Source organism: Notamacropus eugenii, chromosome 6 (assembly GCF_028372415.1).
Source record: "Notamacropus eugenii isolate mMacEug1 chromosome 6, mMacEug1.pri_v2, whole genome shotgun sequence".
NCBI lineage: Eukaryota > Metazoa > Chordata > Mammalia > Diprotodontia > Macropodidae > Notamacropus > Notamacropus eugenii.
Genome location: NC_092877.1, coordinates 176,018,923 through 176,045,983, shown reverse-complemented (window position 1 = coordinate 176,045,983; position 27,061 = coordinate 176,018,923). Strand labels below are relative to the sequence as shown.

The following is a 27,061-nucleotide window of genomic DNA, read 5'->3' as shown; positions in this document are numbered from 1 at the left end:
GCCTAAATTTTCTCCCTGATAAAATGCAAGGGTAGAACTTTAAGACCTCTTCTAGTTCTGAATCAAGGAGGTTGAATATCCCATGCAGCATGTATTAGGATGGGCCTGTGTGAGACAGCCCATTGAATATACATGAAGATTAAACTTGTGCCCTAAATACATAGGTTGACTGTGGTACTTTCTGTGAATGGACTCTGCCCACACCTGCTCAACATATGCTCTAGCCTTTAACTAAAGTCTTGAAGGCACACAGACTCTGGGGGCCCCCTGGAACTTTCCTAGAATTTTCCCACTTGATCTGGCATTCACTTGAGACTATAAGCCTTTCATTATCACTATGCTCAATTCTCTGCCACCCTTAACCTAGCCTAGCCCTCCATTGTCTGTTACTTCCTGATTGCCTCCAATTATTTCCTACCGTTGATCACATCAAAATCCCACATCAAATTTCTGACCTCTAGTCATCCCAATTTCATCAAGATCCTCCCTAAAGCCCTCCTCCCATCACCCCAGACTACTAGACCACAGCCAGATCCCTCCCACTGTTTTCCTGTATATAAGGTCCTTCTTGTCTCCATGAAGGTGCTTAGATTCTGTCTAGCTGAGATTCAATCTGGTCCTCTTGTCAATACAAGTGTCAGAAATGCTTTGGCTCCTTTAAGAGTCTACCCGATATGACAAATCCTTAATAAACATTTTTTTCTTTGACTAGAAGAAGGCTTGAGTTGAATTTATTCAGGCAGGACTCAGGGTGTCAGTATTTTGGGGTCCCAAGCACCCCAGACCTCAACAGAGCCAAGGAGTTTTGCCAAAGGTCGCTGAACCAAGAGCAGCCACCTGTTCATTAATCTTTAAAAGTACAAGTAATCTCTACAATTATTCACTCTTTTATCCTCTTTGGAGTCTTTTTGTCTATATTCCTGAAATAGAGGATAAGCAGGATTCCTTCCCTAACCCCCTTCTGGCCCTGCCTGGCCCAGCAGCCTGAACATGGCCGCTGTGGGAAACAAAAAGAAGGAACTCTAGCTTTAAGTGACAGCAGTTAAGCAGAGCTTGTGACCTAGCATGAACAGGTAAAAAAAGGTCAGAAACTTGTGTGCAGGCTTGAGGAGCTGTTTGAGGGGAAGCTTATCAGAGAGGAGAACGAGAAGTGAGGTGGGCTCCTTCTAGCCAATAGATAGGAAGCGGGGAGATTTGAATTTGGGAACTGTATAAAGGGACTTGAATTGGCTTGAACAAACTGTAGTCCTCCCCTAGGAGGTACATTCTACTACATTCATTCATTCATACTACGTTCAGGGGGAATGAATGTAAAACTTAGAGAAAGCTTTCTGATTTCCCCAGTATTGTTCTTCCTTTACGGTAAGCACTTCTCTCCTAGGAGGGAACGTGCCCTCTTCTTGCTAGAGACATAATTAAAGATTCTTCTTTCACTCTGGACTTCAGTTTTGTTTTCAGGCCTGGGAGTGAGCCTTGCTCTAGATGGGGAAGGGTCAGAGGGGGCACTATTTATAACAGCAGCATAAGTATATCCCTATCTAAATAAGCCTGAAAGTGAATTACAGGGCCCTATTTGCCATGTGCATGTGTGTGTGTGTGTGTGTGTGTGTGTGTGTGTGTGTGTGTGTGTGTTTTTCTTTTTCCAGAGCACAGCTGACCATATGACAACTGTGTGGTGCTTCTGGACTCCAGAGCAAACTTGTGAATCCAAGGTATCAGGAGCTCCTCGTTTCAAGTTTGAGATATCAACCTTCTTACCATACATAGATTTAGAACTGGAAAAGAACTGAAAATTCAAACTTTTCATTTCACCAATTGAATGCTAAGTAAAACAAAGTCAGAGTATGGCTCCGTAGAAGATCAGGACTTTGAGCAAGTTATTTAAATAGTACAGATCTGACAAGAAACTGAAATATGCATTTAACAGTATCATGTTTTAATATTTTAAGTGTGAGTCCCCAAGGAGAGTAAAATAAGAATTAGGGATAATTGTTTCATATGGCAAATATTTGCCCAAGCATGCATATGAATTTTATTTTGTTTAGTTTTTTTCTGTTTTGAGGAATTTGCCTGTGTGTGAGGGGACTAGGGGAAGAAAATGAATAGCTGTCATGGACCTGATCAATTTTGCGTATCTACCACCTTTCTAGAAATCACCCTGTAAATCTCTTTTGGGGAGATCTGGCACAGGAATCATACCAAATTTTGTTGAATAGATTTTCCCGACTTTTACTCTGAGGTAGAGAACTGATGAGCCAGAGTGGAGGGGGTGGGATAGAAGGGGAGAGAGAAAAAGATGTTTTCCAAAGGTCAGGCTTCTTCAGGACTGGACCTGATCTATTTGAGGTGTAGAGCTTAAACTTCTTTGTGGGAGAAAACACCACCTTCTCTACCTCCACCTGGCTGTGACCTCAAATACATTCTATGATCCTGTGTCAAACTGTAGGGCAGTTTACCTTCACAGTGAACTTTTTCCTACTTATTCCCTTTTAACTAATGGTATGATGAAGTTTATGTTTCCTTATTCCGTTATAACTTCCACCCACCAAAAACTAATTTCTATCCTCCAAAATAAAGCAAACTACTATACCTCATGTTATTCTGAAATGTTCTCACAGGTGACCTTTCACCTTATCTTTCCCAGAACTACTTTGGTGGCACAATTGAGAGAATGTTGGACTTAGAGTCAGAAAGCTATGGGTTCAAATCTTACCTCAGGCACTTAGTGCATATGAGGCTGAGCTTTTCACAGTCTTTTTCAGCTTTGGTTTTTCTGCTATATGAAATGGTTATGACCCAGTATGATCCAGGATTCCCCATCATTTCCCAGCTACTTCCACACTACATTACCTTCACTCCAGCAATCATTGTTACCACTACCTGCCCTACCTCTATTAGCCAGGACTCTTTCCACTTTGGTTACCCCAGAAATGGGCCTCTATGATGTTCCCTAACTATCTTTTTTTCCATTAGAAAGCCCTCTGGGGAGTGAAACTGTGTATCTGGTCATATTTGTTTCTTCAATACTTAGCACAGTGCCTGGCATACAGTAAATACTTAATAAATTATTAATAACCTTTCTTCCTCTCTCTTGCTCTCTTACTCTCTCTGTGTCTCTCTGTCTCTGTCTCTCTTATCCCTCCCTCCCTTTCTCTGTTTAAAGAATGGTATGATAATCCAGCTAACTTTTCTTTCCTGAAGACTAAAATATAGCAGTTCCTTTAAGTGATCTTTGAATGGTAGTGTTTCCAGTCATTACTGGTCACAACTGATTCAACACAAGTAGAGGAGAATATCAGGGTCTCTTTGAAGAACTCTCATATCAGTTGTGAAACATGGATCTGTTAGAACAGGGCGGTTATACTCCATGAGCAAAGCAGAATAGCAGTAGCTAAAAAAGAAATATGAGATGTGCAAATCTAGAAACATCTCCATCTAAAATCTTTAAATGGACTATTTATGTTTGAACTGTGGTACAGCCTTCTGAGATCATATTGGTCTGATTAGCCAGTCATGATGTCATTTTGGTCCTCTTCAAGGACAAGTCACAATAATCTGGACAAGCTCTGTGCCAGGCAGAACTAGTCACAGTACTCAAGATGTAGTCTGATTAAGGCAGAATATATCAAGATAATCTCCTTACTTGCTCTGAACAATGTGCTTCAGTTAATGTAGGTTAAGATCAAATTATTCAGTGCTACCAAAATGCTCTTGAAATATTCTAATACCAAAGGACATTTGACCTAGGTTTCCAGGGATTCAAGAATAGTGTCCCATTAACTATCTATGTGACCTTGGGTGAGACTTAAATTCAAGCAATGTTTTGATGGAGTTAATAATATATGCTTTGCCCTCAACCTATAATTGTATCCTTGTCATGTCCTTGATGCATATCTTAGCCATGATTAAATAAATTGTTTTTTATGTTAACTGCTGAATGACCTACATGTATCTCACTCCATTCCATTCATTCTGCCTTCACATGCTTGTACATGTGTGGGTGAAAGCATGCATACCTATGTGTCCCCTGAGCCTGTCTTCACCCTGAGTAACAAAGGACTAATCTATGTTAGTCTCAGCTAAGAAAGCAGTAGACAGCTAGGTGGTGGGATGAGAAAGATAGCTGATTCAAGTAGAGTTCAAAGAAGTAGGAAGTGAAATCAGTCCATTCCAAAGTTTAAGAGCTATAGTTCTTAAACTTTAGTCTTTCCTTTCAGGTTGTCTGCTAGGTCAAAACCATTTATACAACAGTACTAAGACATAATTTGCTTATTGAAATATTTGCGCCTTTTCCAACTAGATATCTGCGTGAGGCTGGATTTTCTTCATATATAACAAAAACCTATCACAACAGGTTGAATATAGTTGCAGATATGAGAACCTTTGGCTGTCAAGTGATGCATGAAAGAGAGTTTGCAAAGATACACAAAACAATACAACTCCTCACTTTTTTTTTTGTTTTGGAAAATATTTTTCATAAAACTTACTTATATTAACATGCAATCATGTATTATTTTTAAATAAATTGATACATATTTTCCAAATTTATCTTCAGAGATTATTAGAGTTGGAACCTCTATTAAAGTTATTCTCTTTTGCTTCTTCATGGCATGAGTTTTCAAAGATTATGACAACGAAAAGAAATAGTTAGCTTGGAAACTCTTAAAGTATGGGTCTGAAAAAGAACTGTTATGTTTATTTGCCAAGAACCAGTCTAGTCAAGTTTTAAGAGTCTCATTACCTAATGATAAAATTTCCAGTACAGAAGTCAATGCCTAGAATATAGAAACATCTAAATAGCTTTTGATACTTTACCAGCTTCAAGAGCTTCTCGGTACTCGAGACTAAAATTGACAGATTTTTACTACTTTTTCTTGCTAACTAATAAGCTTCAGAGTATGGAAGGACAGCATACTTTATAAATAAAAGACTATGGTTTCGAACATGGAATATTATTCCAGATAGCACTTTTTATGCCCCCTCAGCACACTTTCTCTTGAGAATTGTGAGAAAATGAAATAATCAATCATCACTGTAAAATAAGAGAGTATAACCCAAGTTACTACCTATGTTTACAGAATAAAGTTTGTGTTAGGGTCATGTTGTTGTAACTTAAGAACAAAAATGGGGCCCTTGGCTATTTAACATCTATTTTTATGTACTCAGTGATTTGAAGAATAAGATTATTTTATGTACTGCTACTTTATAAAAATAATCAACCATTAAAAGAACATTGTAGTTTTCTCTATCTAAAATTATAAAATTGCATGTCATGTTCCATGAAATACTTGAATTTTAATTAGCATCATGACCCACCCACTCCTTCACCCCCATAAAGATTAAATCACAAGGCATGGATTTACTTCTGGGGGTTAGGGTTGAAACTAGGGATATATTTTTATTATTTCAGCTTTATTTGGATAGTTTTAATACAGTTATAATTCTTAAATCTTTCCACAGATTGTGACTGGAAATTTTTCTTAATTTACCTTCTTTTGGCACTTTTTCTTTAGTCGTAGCATTGTTCTTATGATAAGAGATGAAAAAGTAACAATAACAAATACTATTTGCTTAAACTTTTAATATCTAAACTTTGGTTGAAATACTTCTGTCTAAGAATTCGGTACTTTTAGAACTCCATAACTATCAAACCCATAGAGATAGATATGTGATCCTTTCCATTTAGTTATCTAGGTGATTGATTCCACTTTCACAGCTGAGCCTGAACAAGTAGAATTTCCGTCACCCTCTTGACAGTTCTCTAACTCATCAGAGATTTTCTAGAATTAGTGCAACACTTCCTTGGGGATATAGCAAGAATAGGAGAGACTGAGTACATTGTTTTTTTGGTGTTTATCAGATTAACTACTTTATATCTTTAATATGTATATATACATATATGTTATAGAATAATACATACATATACATTTATATATTCCTAACAGTTTGTTGTTATAACATTAAAACATGTCAAACAAGAAGCAAAAAGTTAAATTTATGAAGCCAAATAGAGATCTTCCATCAAAATTGTCACTGTTAAGAAACCTTGCAACATATGTTACAACAACATTATGTTTGCATTTTATAAACTTCTCTACATTTACTTTAAGTGAATTTATGCAGTGAAAGAGAAGCATAACTCACAATAATAGCTTGTTAATACTGAAAGAAGCAAGCTGTGTTTTTAAGAAGAACATTAAGCAGCTGTTTCCAGATGAAGGGAGTCTGTAAATCAGGGTAAATTGGTTTTATCCATGTTTTATTTTCATTAATTAAATGTTTTACAGACTTTATGAACCTCATGTTTATGACAAAATGTTGCTTTGCCCATTTTCCTGTAATCCTTAAACCATGGCATAATGGTGACCTACTTAATAACTAATTGAGTGTCAAGTGTTTTAACTTGAATTTATGTGGTTGCTATAGCTTTTTTCCAGGGGGATAAAAACAAAAAAGTTGGTACAGGAGGAAGAAAAAGTAAAATGTTTGAACACATTCTGTTAAAGAGAACATACTATTTGCAGACCATGCTGTGGATTTTAAGAGTTAATTTTGACAGATGAACATTTTAAAGTTATAAACATAACATTTAGGCTTTAATGTATGTGTTTCAAAATGATATATTCATGAACATTCATATTATGAAGAACTTGATCTTTTGTAAACCAGTTGCCTAAGGTTGAATTACTGTTATACATCAACTCAATAATAATTTAAGAGAAAGAGATAATTATTGACATTAATTTCCAGATATATCTTTAGATCACATCCCAGCTATACTTTCTCATCCTATGTAACTTTTTTCTTCCTACTACTATAGTAGTTATCAAAAACCAAAATGTAAACTCATAAGTTTCTCTAATAAAATCTTTTATTTAACTTTTTAATTATATATATATGTATATATGCTTATATATGTATATATCTGTATGTATAATTTCTTTCTTTGTTTTTAATACCCTACAGTCAACTTCCAGGACCTTTTCTTGTTGTTTACTCCTTTTCAACTCTTCCTGACCCATTGAGATTTTCTTGGCAGAGATACTGGAGTACTTTTCCATTTCCTTCTACTTATTTTAGAAATGAGGAACTGAGGCAAACAGGGCTGAGAGACTTGCCCAGGGTTGCAAAGCTAGTAAACACCTGAGGTCAGACTTAAACATTGGAAGATGAGTCTTTCTGACTCCAAGCCCAGCACTCTTTCCACTGGGCCACTTCCAGGCACTCTGCATCTCCCCATTCCTCTTTTTATACTTGTACCTTTACTTTTCCATGCTTTTTAGCCATATTAACTCTACTGGAAAATATTGTCAAAAGAAAGGGCCTTGGTTTCAGGAAGAAGTCTGTGGTCATTGGACTGAACAATTTTCCATTTATAATCCAGCCTATTTTCCTTTTTCTATTCAATTTTGGGGTCAGTTCATTGCCAATGTGTGGTATATCTGTCAGAGATTTATGGGCTGATGGACTACTTAAGAGTTGTCATACAATGGTACAGCATACTTTAGAAAAAAGATATTCTTCTTTCACTTTTTTCCCCTTGTGCGCTTATTAGACAAAACTGTTTTGGATGATTATAAATCTCATTTTGGAAGCTCTGAACTTGATGAAGATAGCACTCTGCCATAGAAATCAAATGCATCTAGAAGTCCTCATCTTGTATACTGAATTTCATATTCTCTATGTCACTGTCAAACACCTTTGGAAAACGCATCCCCTTGGTTTTTGTTTCACTAATAAATCAGGTGGCCACTGAAAAAAGTTTTCTGCTCTTCTAACTTTCAAATAATCTTCCATGACTCTGAGGTACATGAGAGATATGAATCCAATGTACAATATGGCAGAAGAATGTCTTTAAGGCAGGATTTTGCATTAATTATGGGCTGTTCTTAAAATGAACAACAATTAATCTGCAGAGTGGGATGCACTATATACCCTTCAGTCAATTATGAAACTATGTAGAAGGAATCAGCCGAAGAATAGCTTGTACAAATCTGCTTCTTCATACCTTTAACAAGGATACTCTTCATAAAGGCTGTGTGGATTATTCTTATAAATATATTAGAGTTATCAGGAAATAGGCTTATGCGTAAGCAGATATTAATGCTTTCCTTTTTTTTTTTTTTTCCAGGAGTTAGAAAAGGGAGTAGAGCGACATAAGGCTGGGAAAGCACATCACTTTTCCTGGTGTCTAAATCACAAAGCACCTTATAAAATTAGCACTCAAAAACATTTTTTGACGCAGTGCATTGGGACAGCTAGATGTAGACAAAATACTGGTTCAGGAGTCAGGAATACTCAAGCTCACATCTAGCCTCAGACACATACTAGCTGGGTAATCCTGCTTGCCCCAGTTTCCTCGTTTGTAAAATGAGCTGGAGAAGGAAACATCTTTACCAAAGTATCTTTGCCAAGAAAACTCCATAAGGAAGGTTGAAAATGAAGAGTCAGACACAACTGAAATGAACGAATAACAATGAAACAGGGACAGATCTTGGAAACAAATATTTAATTGGCATTAGCTTTACAAGAAACCATTTCATATTATCTTGTTAAATTATTTTGCTAGCATTTTTGTTGTGTTGCTGTCATATCTACTACCTCAGAAAAGCATCATTTTCTACTTTAAAAAATTTGCTAATGCATTTTGTTCACACACAAGAAAACAAAAATATGGATATTTACTATATATTTACCATATAATTCCAAGAAACCTCCACATATTGGATATAATATGCAATGGATTCAAAATATTTTTTCACCAAAATTAATACTTTCATTCCATTTACATAGTTTTCTTTCATATATTAAATAACTTATCTTTTGTGAGGTGCTTCAATTAAATTAAGACAAAGAATACAATAAAGAAGAATGATCTATGTAGTTACAAATCACTTACTGTCCATGTGACTTGAATTGTGGTAGGGGTCAACACAACAGGGTTATGAAGACGGACGATGACATCCCCCAGTTCTTTCTGCACTTGTCTGTGATCTACTCCTTGAGCTGGTGGGCTTATATCTGTTGGCATACAATCATTTCCAAAGAGTATATTTTTTGTTGTTTTAAAGTATATAATCAATTTTACAGCACTATATTAGCTTACGGGTATTGTATAACCTGGCCTTATAAAATGGATCATCAAATAAATTTACAACAGTTATACAATAGAAATTGAGGTTGAAATTCCCTTCTGATATGCTTTTACATATTTAAGCATTATACTTTTGGAAATACAATGTATTTAAAAAGAAAATAAAATTATTTTCTTTGATAGTATTATTATTTTATATTACAAAAGTTATATACTTCATAATATAATTAGAATATTGTTATTGCATTAAAATAAATTTGCACTTAACTATGGAGTCAGTGTAGCAGATTTTTTCTGATTTTAATTTCCTTATGCTTGCATGAATAATAAAGCTTTCTAATTGTATTTGATACTGTGGGAGAAAAATGCACTTTTCTTTTAATTGATCAAAATTAATTTTTAGTTGTGTGCATCATCCTATACTCCAATGATGACTTTAAGTGGTCCAGGTATTTGCTCATCATTGATATAAATATAAGAGGTATTTAGTTAGATGTTGTTGTCATGGATAACTTTTGAAAATTGAACTAACTGAAAAGGTCATTTATTTTTTTTTTAAAAAGGTTTTCTATGCTCAAATCAAATCTCTTGTCACTTGTAGAGGTGACTTTATTGACCTACAGAGGCTGTTCACTATACAATGTTAACTCAAAGTAATCCTGGAATTCAGACAAAAAATATTGGTTTTCCTCTTAGAGATCTGTTAAAAGTATATTTCTTTTGTATCTTTCCTGTATTAATACAAGCAAAATCGAAAACAACTTTTGGTGGCTCTGTTTTACCTTTTTTCCCTGAAAAACTATTCTAGTTTAACAGGATTTGGTAAATAGCATAGTTCATACAGGACTTGACAGATGCTTCTGAATCTATTACATTTAATCACATGATATAAAATTTCCAATCTTCCATGATCCATGTTGATGAGCTCTATATTATATGATCTACAAAATTGTCATCTCTTCTACTCAGATAAATTAAGTACCATAATGCACTGTAATTGTTAAAGTTACAATTTTAATTTGTTATCTATCTTACATTATAAGTTCAATGATTTAATTTGCTCCTTAAATAGAGCAACATGGAATTAGATTTGTATCCTGGTAAAGATGAAATATTATCATTATTCACTTCTTCACATTTCTCATTGTACTTTTTCTTTCTACCTGCACAGTCTCTTAATCATAGAAAATTAATCACATGACTGTTCAGTGAACAATAGCAAAGTGATTTTTCCCTCCTTTGACTGTCATGTCAGTAACTTTAAAAAGTCACATGATGATTTTATTTCACTTGAATACTTTAGGAAACCATTCTCCATTACAATAGCATGCTAGTTACTATCACTGAAACACACTATAATTATAAGAATATTTTATGCCTGTGTGGTGCTTTTCAGAGCATAAAAATACCATTTTGTATTATCTTCTGTTAAAAAAACCTTTTACAAACAGAAAATAATTAACCCCTTGTTAACAACTCTGATATATGAAATAAAAAAGTGACACTCAGACCACAAGCTTCTCAGTTAAGGGAAAAATCCCTGGCTAACATGGGAGACTCTATTAGCATAACCTTTTATATCAAAATTCAGTCCATTGAGGAACAAAAAACTTCATTTTTTCCACTATATATAGGTGGCTTCAGCAGTTTTCATTTTCCTCTCAGCTCATCTTCTCACAATTGACCCTCCCTCTGCTGCCACACACACATACCCTTGCTAGTAGAGCAGGTGTATAATTTTACTACTCTATGGCTTTCCTCACCATCTCTGTAACTTTGCAGACAAAAATATTCCTCTTTAGCTACCATTTCCTTATAAGTGTAGTCTCCATCATTAGAATGTATAACGCTGATGGGGAGGGACTTTCCCCACTATTATATATTGTATCCTCAGTATTTAGGGTTAGCATGTAATAAGTTGTTCATAAGTGCTTTTCCATCGTTCCATCTGGACAACTTTGGGAATAAAAAATTTCCTTTATTATAATCATGTACAAATGAGGGGTAAATGGCATGTAATAAACACCTCCTCTCCCTGAATGCCCTGAAGTCTTCATCTTTGGCTTTTCTTTTCCTATGAAATCCTGGCCAAAGAATGTAAAGTGGAACTTTATGAAACTTAAACTTCTAGGACTGAGAGAGGTAAAATACCTTTCCAAAGTGAACAGGATGTTTCTTAATCACAGAGTCAAGGCTAAAGAATAAATATTAAAAATCATAATGAGATATTCATTTATCCTTGGTTCACATTTAGCTAATGTATTCATAAATCCATGCTAAATTTATCTTCCTAAGTATTATGAATAAAATCGCAGTTTCCAAAATTACCTTGTGTGCGCACAGGATCAGACATGGGGCTAGGATCACTAAGACCCTGAGAGTTGATAGCCCTCACCATGAACAAGTAGATAGTATTAGGTCGCAGTCCTCTTACAGTGTACACTGTCGTCTTGACATGGTTTGCCACAGTTTGCCAGCTATTGCTCACTGATTGGCTGAAATGAGATTGAAGATTTACAATTCAAGCATGGGGAAAAATAGGCACGAAGAATGGGGTTGGATTTCAATGACAAAGTTTAATGGTTGGAAATTAAAAGAAAATGGGACAAATAATAAAACACAAAACACTTGGAGTTTTCAGCTCAGTAAATGAAACAGTCTGATGAATTGAGATAATTCCACAACAAAGCAGAGCCCACCTAACAAAAGTGCCATGCACAAATAAATTAAACTCAGCCCAAGAGATGGGACAGCCTTTGCTAAATGCACTGCAGCCACTAAATGAACACCTGTAAAAGGAAAGGGGTGGGGGTGGGGAACCAAGAATCACAACATCAAATCTGAACAAGAAATATGATCCTCTTAAATATATGCAAATATATGTGTGTATTATATATAATACATATATACCTTGGAAAGAATTAACCTGTAGAAAGAATAAATGGGCTACAGAGTAAATTATGCCAACAAATTTTCCTGTTACAAGATGTGTTCGCTTTGCATCAAATCCACATGCAACATTACAACAGAGCCTTCTAAAACTACACATCTGTAAAAGAAGAAAGGGAGCGTGGAGTAAATATTGCTTTCTATGCTTACATTCTTAATAAAATTGTACATTATACAGTATATTGTGATCCCTCTGAATGATGAAATATCTTTAAATTTATGAGCAAAGAGCCATCCCACAATAGTCACAGAATGTCATTTTAACACTATATTTAAGGTTAAAAGTTTCTTCTAGTAAGAATGAGGAAGGAATCCAACTTTTTAAAAATAGCTTCCAAGTGTTTATTTTACGAAGAACTGGCACATCAGAATGTTAAAATTATCAAAAAGCAATTGCTATTTTTCACAAGTACTTTAACTATCTATTGCTAAAGAAAACCAAATAAAGGAAATAGAGAAATAAAGTTATATTTAGCAAAATTTATAAAATTCTAGGTGTATTCAACTTGCCTTTTATATTTCATAATCTTATAAAATAAGTATTTGGGATAAGAAAATGAGAATTTCATTTATTTTCTAATTTGTCCTAGAACACAATCAAATTAGCATATATTTGTATTTATACATAGACATATCTCACCATGCATGAAGATACAGAATGGAAACATTAATTTTGTACATTTGAAAAATGTTTATCCATTCCCCAAAAGCATATATAATCTAACCACAGTTTTTAAATTTTCTCTCAGGCATTCAACAAATATACTTTTGAATATATACATTTCAAATGTTTTAGTTATTTTAGTTTACTATCCATTTATTAAGAAAAGAGATTTCACTGTAACCTGTTCATATATATACTATATATGCATATATGTGTGTATCTATTTTTATCTATCTATCTATCTGTCTATCTATCTGGAAAGTGTCTGATCTTCAGCTAGTCTATCCCAATTAACTGGTTCTAATGCTATCTTAATGCTCTAGAAAGATCAGAATAAAGAAGAAAGTACCATTTGCATTGCTGGGCAGTCAAGTATATCCCTGCAAACCTGAAGGCATTGGCAAATGCCATTTATGATGTTCAATTCATAAACAATTTGTTAATGGAAACAAGAATGAAGTCTCATCTTTGGCTTCTACAGCATCAGAAATGAGGTACCTAAATGAGTTTGTTAAGTTGTCACTTAACTATATGACATCACTAATATGACTCTAATATACTCTAAGAATGTATACTACATTACAACAGTCTTTAGCACTTAAAAGTTAGAAAAGAAAGACATTAAGAAGTAAAATTTTTCACATACCTAAAAGCCTCAATGATATATGCACTAGCTGGTAGGCTTCCAGGCCTGCCTGGTTGCCAGGACAAGGTGACACTGTTCTTACTGACATCAGTGACCTGAGGTTTGGATGGTGATCCAGGCAGATCATTTAAATCATAATTTTTACTGATTGTTGCTCCAGATTCTGTAGGGGGGGTCAAACATAAAATAGTTAACTTTTGTTGCTTATTAGATAGTGATGTTAAAGACATCGATTTACCCTCCCCACTCTTCTACCTTGCTTATGTCACTCTGCTTTACCCCTGACCTAAAATGTATTTTACACAGTGGTCAGACTGTACTATGTGCTACCCCTTACACACATTCCATGCATTCCTACCTCCATACCTTTGCTCACACCACAACCTCAGCTTGACTTTTAAGACATTTGCTCAAACGTTAGCTCCTCCATGAAGTATTTCCTGTTCGCTGAAGTGGGAAATGATCTTTTCTTCCTCTGAACTCTGTACTTCTTAGGATGAGAGGATCATAGATCTAGAGCTGGATGGTACCTCAGAAGGCATGTACCCTAAACCTGCCATTTTACAAATGAGGCAATTGATGTACAGGTAGTAAAAATGAGAGGTGGTATTTTAACTCAGGTCCTCAGGCTCCAGGGCAGGGAATCTTTCCATGTACCATGCTATTACCTCCTCCCATGTTCTTTTTTGTATTATAATTATTTGTATTATATCCTCCCACCCACATTAGAGTATAAGCTCATAGAGGGCAGGGATAACATCTTTAAAGAAAATAAACATAACAGCTATTAACAAAACAAGTAATTGTATACAAGTTATAATTATTTTAATTTACAAAAGCTTTAACTTTTAACGAGAAAGAAATAGAAGTAACTGTATATGTGCGTGTGTGTATGTGTGTGCGTGTGTGTGTGTGTGTGCGCATGTGTTTTTCTGTCTTGGGCTGCCACCTTCGACACATTCATATCTCTTTCTCTTTCTCTCTCTCTCTCTCTCTCTGTCTCTCTCTGTCTCTCTCTCTCTGTCTCTCTCTCTCTGTCTCTGTCTCTCTGTCTCTGTCTCTCTCTCTCTGTCTCTCTGTCTCTATCTCTCTGTCTCTCTCTGTCTCTGTCTCTCTGTCTCTGTCTCTCTGTCTCTCTGTCTCTCTCTGTCTCTCTCTGTCTCTGTCTCTCTGTCTCTCTGTCTTTCTCTTTCTCTTTCTGTCAGTTAGTATGCTGACAATTCTGGCTTCACTTATTTCACTCTATACTGCCTCATATAGTTGTTCCCTTATTTCCTTGTAAATTGAACATTTGACTTTTCTACTAATGTATCATAATTTATTCATATATTTTCACTAGTTAGACATGTTGGATTGGCTTTTGTCTGCTTGTTCGCACTATTACAAATAGAACAGCTAGGTCATTTTTTTCTCTTTTTAATTTTTTGGGGGGGATAATGAACTACTAATGTAATCATTGAGTGAATTGTTAAAATTAGCTCTGTGACTTTTTATAGTCTTGATTTCAAACATTTATCTGGTCCTTTGTTGCAAGTATTTTTTCCCACTTCTGATTTTGAGAATTTGAGAAATGGAAAGACCCTCAATGGTAACTTATTCCAATCCATATGGGAAAGGAAGTCCCATTATATCCTACCTACCAAGAGATGTCAAGACTGTGAGAAAACCTTCAAGAATAGAAGAACTGCCACCTCTAGAAGAAGCAAATTCCAATTTTTGGATAATTCCAAATGTTACAAAGGTTTTTGTTTTTTGTTTTTGTTTTGTTTTATTTCTGCCAACAAAGCTAAATTGGTTTCTTTGGTCCTGGTTCTACTCTCTGGAACCCAAAATAAGTCTAATTACTGTTCTATATGATAGTCCTTAAAATAATTAAAAATCACTGTCATGTGTCCTCTAAATCTTTTTCAAAAGCTAAACATACACTATTCCTTTGATTGATTCTCATAGCATATGAACTCAATGTGTATTAAATATTGTATCAATTGTTCTCTTGGATCTATCACTTCACTTTGTATCAGTTCGTATAAATCTCTCTTGGTTTTTCTGAAAGAATCTCAGTAGTATTTCATTGCATATATATGCCATTAATTTATTCAAACATTCCCGAACTGAAGGACACTGTCTTAGTTGTCAGGTCAGCTGCCTTTGTCACCACTAAAAGAGATTCTAATAAATATTGATCCTTTACTTCTTTTGGAGGACTCATGCCATCCTACCACAAAGTCCTATAGTTCCAAAGAAGGCAGAAAGGCCTCGAGTGTGAGCTTGATCACATATTGCATACCCGTTATCGACTGACCTAGATAAGTTCAGAAAGCTCATCATCATCTTTCCAACTTATCAATGTCCCTCTTAGATTGTGCTGCCAAGAATTGAGCACAGTGCTTCAGAAGGGTTTTGATGAGGACAGAGTACAGTGGATGACAGAGTATACCTCTTTATTGCTATACCTCTTCTGATATAGCCCATAACAGCCTTAGTTGTGTTTTTTTGACTCACACAATGTACTATTTATTCATATTAAGCTTGCAATTTACTAAAACCCCACACCTTTTTTTTTTTTTTTTTCAGATCAGTCACTATATAATCATACCTCTCCTAGCTTGGTGAGGTTGAGTTTTTGTTTAAGTGAAACACTTTGTTTTATCCCTTCTGAGTTTTATTAGATTCAGAACAGCGCTCTCCACTGTTTTGTTTTATACATATATATTGATTCTGTCATCTAATATGTTAGCTATCTCTCATAGCTTTGGGTTATCTGTAAATTTTATAAACATAATATCTGTGCCTTAATACAAGGCACTGATAAAAATTGTAAACAACATAGGGTCAAGCAGATTCCTGAGGTACTTCACTGGAAACCTCCTATGATCCTGATACTGAATCGTTAACAACTACAGGACTCCTGGAATCTGGCCATAGAATCATTTGTGAATACATCTAATGTTATAATCATCTAGTACTCATCTTTCTGTCTTCTCCACAAGAATAGTACTTTATTAAAAAAGTTTATGAAAATCCAGGTTAAACTATATCCATAGCATTCCACCATCTACTAGTTAAATGTTCCTGTCAAGAAGGAAATGAATTTACTCTGACATGTTATTGATAAAGTTACGATAGCTCATTCTAAACAGCATTCTCCATTATAAATTTTTAATAACTATCTCTTTAATGATCCATTCTAGAATTTCCCCAGTCAAGCTAACAAATTAATTTATATTTACTAAAAAATAAAGACCATTATTTTTTAGTAAATTGGGGGATTTCTTTTCTTTTTTTGCTATTACTACCATTTTTCATAATCTCTCAAATGTGAGTGTCATATCAAATATGATGATGTTTAAGTCAAATCTTCCCATTCTTTTAGGACCAGAAGATGTTTCCTGGGGTTGAAAGATCTAATTTAATCAAGGGCAGCAAGGTTCTCTTTTACTATATCTCCTTACTTATTCTGGGTGTCAACTCCCTATTACTCATTTTTTGTGCCATCATTTCCAGTGTAAAGGTGATTCTCCTTGGCAAAGAAAACAGAAAAAAATAAGAATTAAGCAGCTCTTAAATCTCTCTTTTGTCAGTTGTCATTGTTATGCTCACTCCAATAAAAGGTCTTATCTACCCGCCCCCCATATCCCTTTTTCTTGTCCATGGATTCCCCTGCCAAATTCAGCTCATTCTGAGCTTGAGCACTACTGATACCATTTTTATAGGACCATGTCATGCTCTTATTACCTTTTTAGTTATCTATTTTCTTCTATCTTCAGTAAATTTCTTTTTAAAATTTTAATTGCTTGTTCTGTCCCCTTTGTATTCATATCACTCCCTTCATAAAATGTCATTTTTCCTCCCATTGGAATCACTGCCCTTTCTGTCTTCAGAATTTCTTAAGCATCTCCCTTCCCTTCTTGACTGAATTCTCTGTAGCATTCCAGACCATGAGGCACTACTACCTACTGGATCATCTCACGGTGACACCTTAGATTAGCTTGAGGTCTACACCTTTTGGATTTAAAAAATATTAACTTGATATCTTCCAGTGCCTAAGACAGTGTTCTGCACTCAGTCAGATGTAAGTACTGTCTTTCAAATGGCTACATGCAGATACTTATTTTAAATCATATTTATCATTTAAATTATTTATCTTACATTGTTAGACATTGTGATGGGAACTGTGATAATACAAAAAAAGAGTTGTGATATGTCCTTGGCATAAATGCACTTATAATACCTACTACTGATTTGTTTTTCATTAATACTTAGAGCTTTGATACAATCACTTTTGGTACTCCCTTCATAACCACAGACCTCTCTACACTTTCTCATAGATATAATTCATGTTTCTAATGATTTCAGAAGTTATGGCCAATCCTCTTCTGTGCCCTTCCTTCTAAAAGGTGATCACATCAGTGTTGGTCTTCTGGTATTTAGGCCTTCTAAGGGTGGAATTTAGACAACAAATCATAATCTGCACCTGGTCTTATCTAGTGAAAAATGCTGCTAGAGCTTAGGTACAGTTTGGTAGAACCGTAAAAATGTTTAAGTTCTTGATACATTAGATCAGTTCTTTAGTGGAGGCTCTATTTAATTGAAGTTATTTAATCAGGCAACTTTTTTTATTCCTAAAAACAATTGAGCCTGCTACTGTCAAGGCATTCACTAGGAACTCACCAGTAACATCCAACACAGCACTCCAGGATGTCTCTCCACTTGAACTTGTAGCCACACATGTGTAAGTGCCAGTATCAGAAACCTATGGCACAAAAAAAAGAAAAAAAAAAAAAGGGTAGTACAAAATATTTCGAAGTAACTTTTCTTGATAACTGTTACACTTCAACTGAGGCAATTTTTAATTCTTTCAAGTAAAAAACAAATTTTTGACAGCTTGTTATAAGGTAAATAATATGAAAGAAATGCAAATAAATTTTCAGTTACCAAATTTTTAAGTTTGTTTTGATTGATTTGATTACAATTGATTTTTTTAAAATAAGATGGCAAAAATCGCATCATGGTTCACCTTACCACACCACTTATTCTGTTATTCTATGACATAACAACAGCTACTTATATAGTAATTCCAAGTGTTTGCCTGTATGTCTATATGCCTGTATTTAACTACATGTGTATTTCTTTCCTTTCTTCTTTCTAATGAAGTATGGCTATTATCCTCATCTCCTAACATCAATTTGCAAGGAGAATTCATAGTATCACATTAAAATTCAGAAAAATATTTTCTCAGAACACTCAGAAACATGACCTGATACCAGAAATTATTTCAAAAACCTGTAAATGAAAGGATATGCCTCAAACAAATTATAATTGAGAAACTATGTCATAGGCTTGGCCATATGAGCAATAAATGAGTAGATATATCATTTCTTTCTCTTCTTTTATTTGTTACTTTCTATTTTCTCTAGACACATGGAAATATGTGAAGAATGAGTTAAAGAAATTAGGCTTGGGAAGAAGAGTAAACTTTTTTTGCTTTAAAACCCCCTAGTTCTCTTAAGAATTTAAACTCCTTAGACCTCCTTAGACCCAGAAAATCAGACTGTGGCCTGGGTCTTCCTCCCAGGGGTTCCTAGACTGAATTCAGGGCAATCATCTCAGGTCTGTTTGCTCCAGAAATTTCTCCAGCTTTTCGGAAGTCTTTTCTGAAACTGGCTCAAAACTTGTCTCTTGATTGTACTTCTTCAGGTCATACTGTTGGCTGATCCTGCCTATTGTGAGAAAGATCTCCTGAATCTTTTGGGACACAGGGTGGATCCTGAGGAATGGCTTTGAACTTAGTTCTCTTAAAAGATCTTTCTCACGACACTAATATTTGCCTGTACTCATTCCTCAATGGTTAGCACATTTCTTTCGCATCATACTCTATCCCATTGATTCTGAATCTTTGGCTGGTCAAGTATAAATTTGATTATCCCCAACTGCACGCTCCTTCACTCCCAATATCTTACAAACAACTCCTCCCTCCAAATTTCTCAATACAGATCTAACTATTTCTTCCACTATATTCTCTGGAATCCCTGCTCAATAATTTAATAACTTGTTTTATCTCTAATTGTTTCCTTTCTTACTTCTTCTTTCTTAATGAGACATTGTAACATGGGCTGACCTTTCTAATACTGGTTAACTTTCATTTATATCTTTAATTCCCTGGCTGAGGTCAGGGTAGTCAGAATTTCTTGCTACTACCAGACACTCAACCACCATCACCACTACTCAGTAATCTCTACTCAATAAATTAAAAAAACACACACATAAGTAACTGCTATATGCCAGTTAAGTGCTGGGAATACAATGTTCACTACCAGGCTGATAGTCTTTTTCTACTCTCTGGTTTCTACTCTCATATTTAGAAATTAATCTTCAAAACCTCTTGACTCCTCTTCAAGTTTACTAGATCTATTTCTCCCTCCATCCTCTCAGAAGACAACCTTGGCTTACACTTTATAGAAAAATTAAGGCTTTTGGATGAGATCTTTCTCTCCTCCCCTCCTCATCTTCCCCTACTATTTCTTCTCCATTGTCTCTCAGGAAGAAAGACTTTCTCCTTGACAAGGCAAATCCCTCTACATCCATCCCTGACTCAGTTCCCTTCTCATCTTGTACAGCAGATTATTCCCTCTATTATCCCTATTCTCTCTAATGTTTTGTCTTTTCTTATGTACTAACTTATTCTGTGTTACTTACAAAATATCCATAGCTCCCTCCTTTAAAAAAAAAAAAAGATATCACCATTTTCTCCCACCCTCCCTGCTAGTGATCATCCCGTCCTCAAGTCTAAACCCATTAACAAACATTTGCTTGATTAATTTGATTGAGGAACATTGACAAACATTATTTACAATCAATGCCTCCATCAGTTTTAAACAATGGACATTTTGATTTTTGACCTCATCATTTGATGAAATCAATTTCTTCAAAGTCACCAATGATTTCTTTGATGAGTAAATTTAATATTATTTTCTCAATCTCATCTTCCTTGATCTCTCTGCTGTCTTTAACATTGATAACTACCCTCTTCTCTTTTTATGGCACTGATGAATCCCAGTTTTCCTCCCACCTGTCTGACTGTTCTTTCCTGTCTTCTTTGATAGATCTTCATCCAGATCACACCTACTAATGCTAGATGTCCCCCAAGGCTCCATCCTAGTCCATCTTCTTCCTCTCTTATCTTGCTTAATGGTTTCAGGTTCTATGGGCTCAGTTATCATTTTATGCATCTAATTTTCATACCTATGTAACTTACTCTAATCTCCTAGGCCGCAGTCCTATATCATCAATGGCCTCTTAACACATTTTATATTGGGTATCCTTTAAGAATCTCTGACTCGACATGTCCAAAGAAGACCTCACTTTCTTTTCCTCTAATCTTTCTTCTCTTCTGTTACTACTTGAAGACATTATGATCCTCTCTGTCATCCAGATTCAAAATTTGGATGCCATATGTGATTCCTTTCTCATATTTATAATATATATTTAATCTGTTTCTAAGGCTTGTCATTTCAACATTCACAACATCCTTCTCTGTGCCTCCTCTTCATCCATAAGCCACCACATTCACTATGGTAATAATCTTCAGGTGGGTCTCTCTGCCTCATCTCTCTCTACTCCACTCATTATTCCACTTGGCTATCAAAATTTTCTTCCTAAAATTCAGACTGATCATGACATTCCACTCTTATTCAATAAACTCTAGTAGCTTCTCATTAACTCCAGGAAAATCCTTTGTTTGACTACTAAAGTTCTTCAAAACCTGGCCTCTTCCTGCCTTTCCAGTTTTTTTCCATCTTCCTTACTCATGCATTCTGCAATTCAAAGTCTATGCAATACTATATCTCATAATGCTGGACACTTTTACTTGTTGTCCTCTAGGCCTAGAACTCTTTCTGTCTCTGTCTCTGTCTCTGTCTCTGTCTCTCTCTTCTCATAACTCCCTCCTGGCTTCCTTTCATTATAAGGTAAGATACCTCTTTCTATCAGAATACTTACCCAGTTCTCCTAAATCTTAGTGCCTTCCTTCTAAAACTCTCTCCAATTTACCTTGTATACATTTTTGTACACAGTTGTTTACATGTTATCTGTCTCAATAGACTGTAAACTACTTGAAGGTAGGAAATGTTTTTTGCTTTTCTTTGTGTCCTTAGCACTCAGCACAGTGCCTAGCAATAGGAGGTGGTTAATGAACGTTTGTTCTTGATGAACAACAATAGCTGAGCAACCTAGATAGCTCATTCAGCCATGAAGTTGCTCTATATGTCAGGGAGTAGACTGATGACTACAAAAGTAGAAATGTATTGTATAACCATGTATGTATGCCCACATATGTAATGTGCATATATGTATATATGTAGATATATGTGTACACACATGCACATGAGAGTGTACAAGTACCAGTGACTTCTGGCTCCCCAAATCACAACCTGTGAGTCAAGAATACACATACACGAACACCTATGAATTATATTTCATATATATATCTGTGTGTGTGTATGATAACTATATATACGCAAAGATACATACACACAGATATTTTATCATATACCCAAATATATGTATATCTGATACATAGATGTAATTAATTTCTGCCAAATATTTAGATATATATGCATACATATATGACATGCAAATTTTTACTAATTTCTTCTATATAGTTTGAGACATATGAATAGGTAAGATTTATATTTCTATTTAAAATTCTATGGAAGAAATGAATAAAATCTGTGTATCAGATAGATATATTATTTTTCAAATCATTCAGATAATTTTTCAGTTAAAAGAAACCTTAGATGCTATCTAGGGTAAATTCTTCAATATATTGTGCTTTTAAACCTTAAAAAAAATTCTCATTTTCCATTGATAATTTAAACATAATTTTAACCATATTTCATTTAAGAGATTTCCTGCACAATTTGTTACTTATGAGTTTTGCTATTTTGTACTCCAAAGAGAACAAAGATGAGGAAAGAAGGAGAGGGAAAGGGAAGGAAGAAAGAGAAAGCTATACCCACTTGAATGCAGAATTCCAGAGAATATCAAGGGGATAAAAAGGTTTTCTCAAATGAACAATACAAAGAAAATAGCAGAATGGGATAAACGAGATCTCTTCAAGAAAGGAATATCAAGGGAACATTGCATACAAGAATGGGCAGGAGAAAAGGCAAAAATAGTGGGGACTTGGTGGAAGCAGAAGAAATTAAGAAGAGCTAGCAAGAATATACAGAAGAATTGTGTAAGAAATATTTTGACATCTCTGATAACCATGATGGTCTAGAGAAAGCAGTGTGAATAATGTCTAGTGGAGGTAGATGAAATTCCAGTTGACCTATTTAAAAATCATAAAAGATGATGCCTTTAAGGTGCTGCACTCAGCATGCCAGCAAATTTGGGAAACTAACAATGGTCACTGAATTGGAAAAGATAAATTTATATTCTAATCCTAAAGAAGACCAATGCTGAAAAATATTCAAATTAAAGAGCAATTGCACTCATTTCATACATCAACAAGGCTATGATTAAAATTCTACAAGCTAGGCTTCAGCAATTACATGAACCAAGAATTATTCGAAAAGCAGACAGAATTTCAAAGAGGGAGAGGAACTAGAGACCAAATTGTCAAGATTCATTCACTATGAAATTAAGCAAGATAGTTACAAAAAAAAATCTACTTCTGCTTCATTGACTACTCTAAAGCCTTTAACTGTGTGGATCACAACAAATGTGGCTAGTTCTCAAAGAGTTGGGAGTACTAGTTTATATGTCTTGTCTTCTGGGGAAACTGTACATAGGCAAAGAATCAACAGTTCAAAGAGAACATGGAACAATTGATTGGTTTAAGATCTGAAAAGGAGTATAAGGCTTTATGTTGTCACCTTAATTAACTTATATGCAGAGCATCTCATGTGAAATGCCAGGCTGGACGAAACAAAATCCAGAATTAAGGTTACCAGGAGAAAGTTCAACAACCACAACTATGCAGAAAATATCACTCTGAAGACAGAAAGTGATAAGGAACTAAGAAACGTCTTGATGAGGGTGAAATAGGTGAGTGTAAAAACTGGCTTGAAATTTAACATTAAAAAAACTCTGAGATTATAGCTACTGGTCGAATCACTTTCTGGCAAACAGAAGAAAAATTGGAAGCAGTATCAGTTTTTATATTCTTGGTCTCAAAGATCACTGCAGATGATGACTACATCCATGAAATTAAAAGACACTCCTTGGAAGGAAAATTATGCCAAATCTGGACAGCGTACCCAAAATCTGAGACATCACCTTGTGGACAAAGGTTGTGCAGTCATAGCTATGGTTCTTCTAGTAGCAATGTATGGCTATGAGAGATGAACTATAAGAAAAGCTGAGCATCCTGGAAGTGACATTTTAGAATTGTGACACAAGAGAAGACTTTTGAGAGTCTCTTGATCACAAGGGATCAAATAAATCAATACTGAAATAAATTAATTCAGACCAGTCATTGGAAGGTCAAATAAACTAAAGCTGAAGCTTAAATACCTTGACCACATAATGAGTAGAGAGGACTCATCAGAAAACACCACAATTTGGGGAAAATTGAAGGCAAAAGGAGAAGGGGACAGTAGAGGATGAGATGCATTGATAGTGTCATGGAAGTAGTGAACATGAACTTGGACAAACTAGTAGAAAGTGGAGGAATGAAGGGCTGATGTGCTGGGGTCACAAAGAGTAAGATGCAACTGAAGAATTGCACAACAGCAAAAATTAAAAACAAAGACTTTGTGATTAAGTCACCAATGAATGCACTGGGATCAAAGGAAGGTGTTTTAAAAAATTCCTAATTTCCTTTTAAATTCTATAAAAACTTTAGTGAAGCCACATATACAGTACTAAAGGTTTGAACCAAAAGAAATATGAAGGAAATACTGGGGGCTGGACAGATGCAGCTCCCTCCCCTCCCAAAAGTGCTATAATTTACTTGGATATATTAAATTCTATTTCTATTGGCTATTGTTGGCCAGAATAGATAATCAAGAGGTTCCAAGGGCTAATAATAATAGCAGCAACTAAATAAGAAAATATTATGGGGCAAAGCCAAGATGGCAGAGTAAAAGGATGGTCCTGTAGAAGCTCCCCCTCATAGCCCATAAAAATACCTGCAAAAATAACTCTAAACAAGCTCTAGGGCAGAAGAAGCCACAAAACAACAGAGTAAAAGATATTTGCAGCCCAAGGCAGCCTGGAAGGCTGACAGGAAAGGTCTATCATACCGGGAGTGGAGTGGAGCCCAACCTTGACTGCATGGCAGGGACTGGACCATAGCAGGGAGGGGCATAGAATTCCAGGTAACAGTTGTGGTTCTTATATTATTCAACCCACAAATGCCAAAGACAGCTTCAAAGGTCAGTGAGAAAGCTCTTTCACCTGGGGAAGAAAGGAACACAGTTGGGCCCTGCTGGCAGCAGCAACTGCAATGTCAGTATCCACTTTTGGAGCCCTCAGCTTGAAGATCCTGGGAGAAATTGAGCTGCTGATCTGGATTACAGCCCTGAGTGGTGGCAACAGGGTGAAGAAGAGAGCTGGTGGTGGAGCTGGTGGACTCTGGAGAGGGAATTGTACTCAGATTCTGGGCAGAAAAGTTTGCAGTAGCTCCCAGATCAGAGTGCAGACCAGGAGAAGAGTAAACTCCTCTCCCTTGACTGTGCCACCTTGGAGGAACTGAGAACTTACAGGTCCCCAGAGCATACCCTCCTCTTTAAAAAGGACTCAGAAGTCAAGTAACTGGCTGGGAAAATGCCCATAAATGGGAAAAAAGTAAGAATATAGACGGTTACTTTCTTAGTGAACAGATAATTTCTTCCATCCTTTTAGATGAGGAAGAACAATGCATACCATCAGAGGAAGACATAAAAGTCAAGGCCTCTGCATCCAAAACCTCAAAAATAAATATGCAATGGTCTTGTGTTATGGAAAAGCTCAAAAAGGATTTTGAAACTCAACTAAGAGGGGTAGAGGAAAAATTAGGAAGAGAAATGAGAGAATGCAAGAAAATCATAAAAAACAAGTCAACAACTTGCTAAAGGAGACCCAAGAAATACTGAAGAAAATAACACCTTTAAAAATAGGTTAACTCAATTGACAAAAGAGGTCCAAAAAACCAATGAGGAGAAGAATGCTTTAAAAAGCAGAATTAGCCAAATGGAAAAGGAGGTTCAAAAGCTCTCTGAAGAAAATTGTTCTTTAAAAATTAGAATGAAGCAGATGGAAACTAATGACTTCATGAGAAACCAAGAAATTACAAAACAAAACCCAAAGAATGAAAAATAGAAGATAATGTGAAATATCTCATTGGTAAAATAATTGATCTGGAAAATAGATCCAGGAGAGACAATTTAAAAATTATGGGACTACATGAAAGCCATGACTGAAAAAAAAAATCTGGACATCATCTTTCATGAAATTATCAAGGAAAACTGTTTTGATATTCTAGAACCAGAGAGCAAAATAAATATTGAAAGAATCCACTGATCACCTCCTGAAAGAGATCCAAAAAGAGAAACTCATAGGAATATCGTAATCAAATTCCAGAATTCCCAGGTCACAGAGAAAATATTGCAAGCAGCTGAAAAGAAACAATTTGAGTATTGTGGAAATACAATCAGGATAACACAAGATCTAGCAGCTTCTACGTTAAGGGTTTGAAGGGTGTGGAATATGATATTCCAGAAGTCAAAGGAACTAGGATTAAAACCAAGAATCACCTAGCTAGAAAAACTGAGTACAATATTTCAGGGGAAAAATAGTCATTCAATGAAATAGAGAACTTTCAAGTGTTCTTGATGAAAAGACCAGAACTGAATAGAAAATCTGACTTTCAAATTCAAGAATCAAAAGAAGCATGAAAAGGTAAACAGGAAAGAAAAATCATAAGGGACTCACTAAAGTTGAATTGTTTACATTCCTACATGGAAAGATAGCATTTGCAAATGTTGAAAGTTTTCTCAGTATTTAGTTAGTCTGAGAGATTATACATGCACACAAACACACACACACACACACATACACACACACATATAGACAGAGGGTATAGGGTGAGCTGGATAGGAAGGGATGATATCTAAAGATATAAAATTAAGAGGTGAGAGAGAAATATATTGGGAGGAGAAAGGGAGAAATGGAATGGGGTAAATTATCTCTCATAAAAGAGGCAAGAAAAAAGCTTTTACAAAGGAGGGGAAAAGCAGGGAGGTGAAAGGAAAAAACGTGAAGCTTACTCTCATCACATTTGACTTAAGGAGTGAATAACATGCACACTCAATTTAGTATGAAAATCTATCTTACACTAAAAAAAAGTAGGGGAGAAGGGAATAAGTGGGGTGAGGGAGATGATAGAAGGGAGGGCAAATGGGAGGAAGGAGAAATTAGAAGTAAACACTTTTGAGGAGGGACAAGGTCAAAAGAGAGAATAGAATAAATGGGGGGGGGGGCAGGATAGTACCATGGAAATCTTTTGCAAAACTACACATATATAACCCATATTGAATTGCTTACCTTCTATGTTGGGATGGGCGGGGAGGGAAGAAGGGAGAGAAGCTGGAAATCAAAGTTTTAAAAATGAAAGTGGAGAATTGTTTTTTCATGCAACTGGGAAATAAGAAATATGGGTAATGGGGCATAGAAATCTATCTAGCTCTAAAGAAAAGAGAGAAGATGGGGATAAGGGAAGGGA

General features: G+C 35.4%; 1 protein-coding gene across 15 annotated transcripts in view; it reads right to left on the bottom strand.

The window, feature by feature from the left end:
* ROBO2 (roundabout guidance receptor 2) overlaps positions 1 to 27,061 on the bottom strand; it is an 820,467-nt gene that overhangs the window by 179,309 nt on the left and 614,097 nt on the right. For all 15 annotated transcript variants that reach the window (XM_072621616.1, XM_072621613.1, XM_072621611.1 and 12 more), the window contains exons 11-14: positions 18,025 to 18,106; positions 13,354 to 13,516; positions 11,423 to 11,589; positions 8,900 to 9,021 (exon numbers count right to left, since the gene is read on the bottom strand). In XM_072621616.1, coding sequence (XP_072477717.1) covers positions 8,900 to 9,021; positions 11,423 to 11,589; positions 13,354 to 13,516; positions 18,025 to 18,106 — 534 coding nt within the window. The remainder of the gene's footprint in view (positions 1 to 8,899; positions 9,022 to 11,422; positions 11,590 to 13,353; positions 13,517 to 18,024; positions 18,107 to 27,061) is intronic.